Source organism: Chrysochloris asiatica, unplaced genomic scaffold (genome assembly GCF_000296735.1).
Source record: "Chrysochloris asiatica unplaced genomic scaffold, ChrAsi1.0 scaffold00102, whole genome shotgun sequence".
NCBI classification, from domain to species: domain Eukaryota; kingdom Metazoa; phylum Chordata; class Mammalia; order Afrosoricida; family Chrysochloridae; genus Chrysochloris; species Chrysochloris asiatica.
Genome location: NW_006408620.1, coordinates 6487294 through 6489424, shown reverse-complemented (window position 1 = coordinate 6489424; position 2131 = coordinate 6487294). Strand labels below are relative to the sequence as shown.

The following is a 2131-nucleotide window of genomic DNA, read 5'->3' as shown; positions in this document are numbered from 1 at the left end:
CACAGTAGGAGCAGCAGTGGACTCAAGTGGGGTTGGCACAGGACAGGGAGTGTTTCCTTCTAGTGTGTATGAGGTCCCTATGAGTCAGTACCAACATGACAGCACCTCACAACAACAGGGACTGGGGGGAGGGAGAATGGGGTGTTGTTGTCTAAGGGGAACTAAGTTTCTGTTTTGTTGCATTGTTGTTGATAAGTGCCTTCCAGTTGGTTCCGACCCATAGCAACCCTGTATAGGGTTTCCAAGGAGCAGCTGGTGAGCTTGAACTACTGACCTTGTGGTTCAGACCTACTTTGCAGTCCAGTGCATTAACCCACAGCACCACACCAGGACTCTGGTTTCTTGTTAGGATGATGTAAACAATTTGGAGATGGGTAAATGGTGTTAGTTGTACAGCATGGTGAATGTAATCAACGTTGTTGAATTTTACACTTAAACATGGTTGAAATGGCAAACGTTTTGTTCTTATCTTTTACCACAATAAATCTTTTTTAAAAACCACTGTTCACACCACACATGACAATGAGCTCAGACTGTCCTGCACAGTGCCCGGGGCCTTGACCTTGAGTCAGGGTAAGTGCAGTGCGTATAGTTGGCCCCAGTCCTATCTCACCACACACTCACCTGAAAAGGACAGTTCACCTCGTCCGCAGCACATTCCAGCCGTCTCTTGACCGTCTCCAAACTATGATTCTCAGTCAGAAGTCTCTCTAGCTCATAACCCAGCTCGGACTTCCAGAAGCTGATGTCCGACAACCTCTGGCCCAGGTTCCGGCAGGTGCCCTCCTGCATCTGACGTGTCAGCTGGTCCTTGTCCTGCATGAGGCGCATGGAGTCGCCCATCAGCCGCCCGGCCCACAACCGGGAGGCCTCGGCTCCACGCAGCTGCAGCTGGTTGGATCGGTCCCAATCCTGGGGGCTGTAGCGACTGAAGAGTGCTGAACGCAGGACTGGCAGGATGGTGGGCGGCCGCAGGGTGCTGCGGTTCATGGTAGCCTCATCTGGGCAGGTCTGCACATTGGCAACCTTGCAAAAGAGGCTGGGCCTCCATGAGTTGAGGTAGCGGTACCCAGGCAGGTAGAAGGGCTGGTAACTCTCCTGAATCACCGGAGTCTGCACAGCCGGCGGCAGGGTACTCAAGTCGCAGGACTTCCTGGTACTGCAGTAACTGGCCGTCTGTGGGATTCCAAGGAACTCCATCCTCTTCCATCAGCCCCTCTCAGACCAAACTCTGCCCACCGGGACATAGGCATCACCAGTTTAGGGGAAGGGGTTTCTCTGAGAGACCAGCAGGCCTCTATGACTCAGCACCGGTGTCATAAAGCCTGTGGCAGGGAGGCTTCTGCAGGGCCCAGCTCATTCCTAAGCCACCTGGGACCATATGGTGTGGAGCAAAAGAAAATCAAATAAACAAGCCTTCTCAATCCACAGAGTTGGGGGTGTAAGAAGTGGCCCTTTCGTTATTGGTCTATATCAATTGAAACTGTCCTTTTAGAACTAACTCTGCCCTGTGGAAGGAAATGAAAGGAAGCCCATTCCAGGAGAGTCCTTCGGTGCTGCAGGGCCTATTTGGGTCAAGATTGGTTGTGTTCTTTCTCGTGTGTTTCCAATATGGCACCAAAATGGTACCGTCATCCTGTGGAATTCTCCTCAGCCATATAAGGCAGTGGTTGTTGCTGTTGTTGTTGTTAGCGGCCATCGACTTGGTCCTGACTCATAGCGACCCTGTACAGGATTTCCGAGGAGCAGCTGGTAGGTTTGAGCTGCTGACCTCGTGGCTCATAGTCCAGTGCTGATCCTACAGCGCCACACCAGGAGTCCAAAAACAGGCGTGGGATACCAGTTTTCTGCCAAGGGCCATTTGGATATTTATAACTCACTTAATATAAATTTATGTTGCTCTAAAAAAGCTCCTAGGTTTATTGAATTTTGAGTCCTGCCTGTGGTTGCCTTGGTAGGGCCAGACCAAATGATTTTGAGGGCTTATATGGCCTCTGGTAGTGTAGTGGTTACAAATCGGGCTGCTAACCTCAAAGTCAGCAGTTCGAAACTACCAGCTATTCCGTGGGAGAAAGATGAGGCTTTCTGCTCCCATAAAGATTTACAGCCTCAGAAATCCTGTGCAGGGTCA

The 2131-nt window shown here is 51.0% G+C and overlaps 1 protein-coding gene across 1 annotated transcript in view; it reads right to left on the bottom strand.

The window, feature by feature from the left end:
• The window catches only part of TEKT5 (tektin 5), a 76944-nt gene extending 75744 nt beyond the window's left edge, over positions 1-1200 (bottom strand). Inside the window, exon 1 of the mRNA XM_006867217.1 lies at positions 625-1200. Within this exon, the coding sequence (XP_006867279.1) occupies positions 625-1200 (576 nt within the window). The remainder of the gene's footprint in view (positions 1-624) is intronic.
• Between the last annotated feature and the right edge of the window lie 931 nt (positions 1201-2131).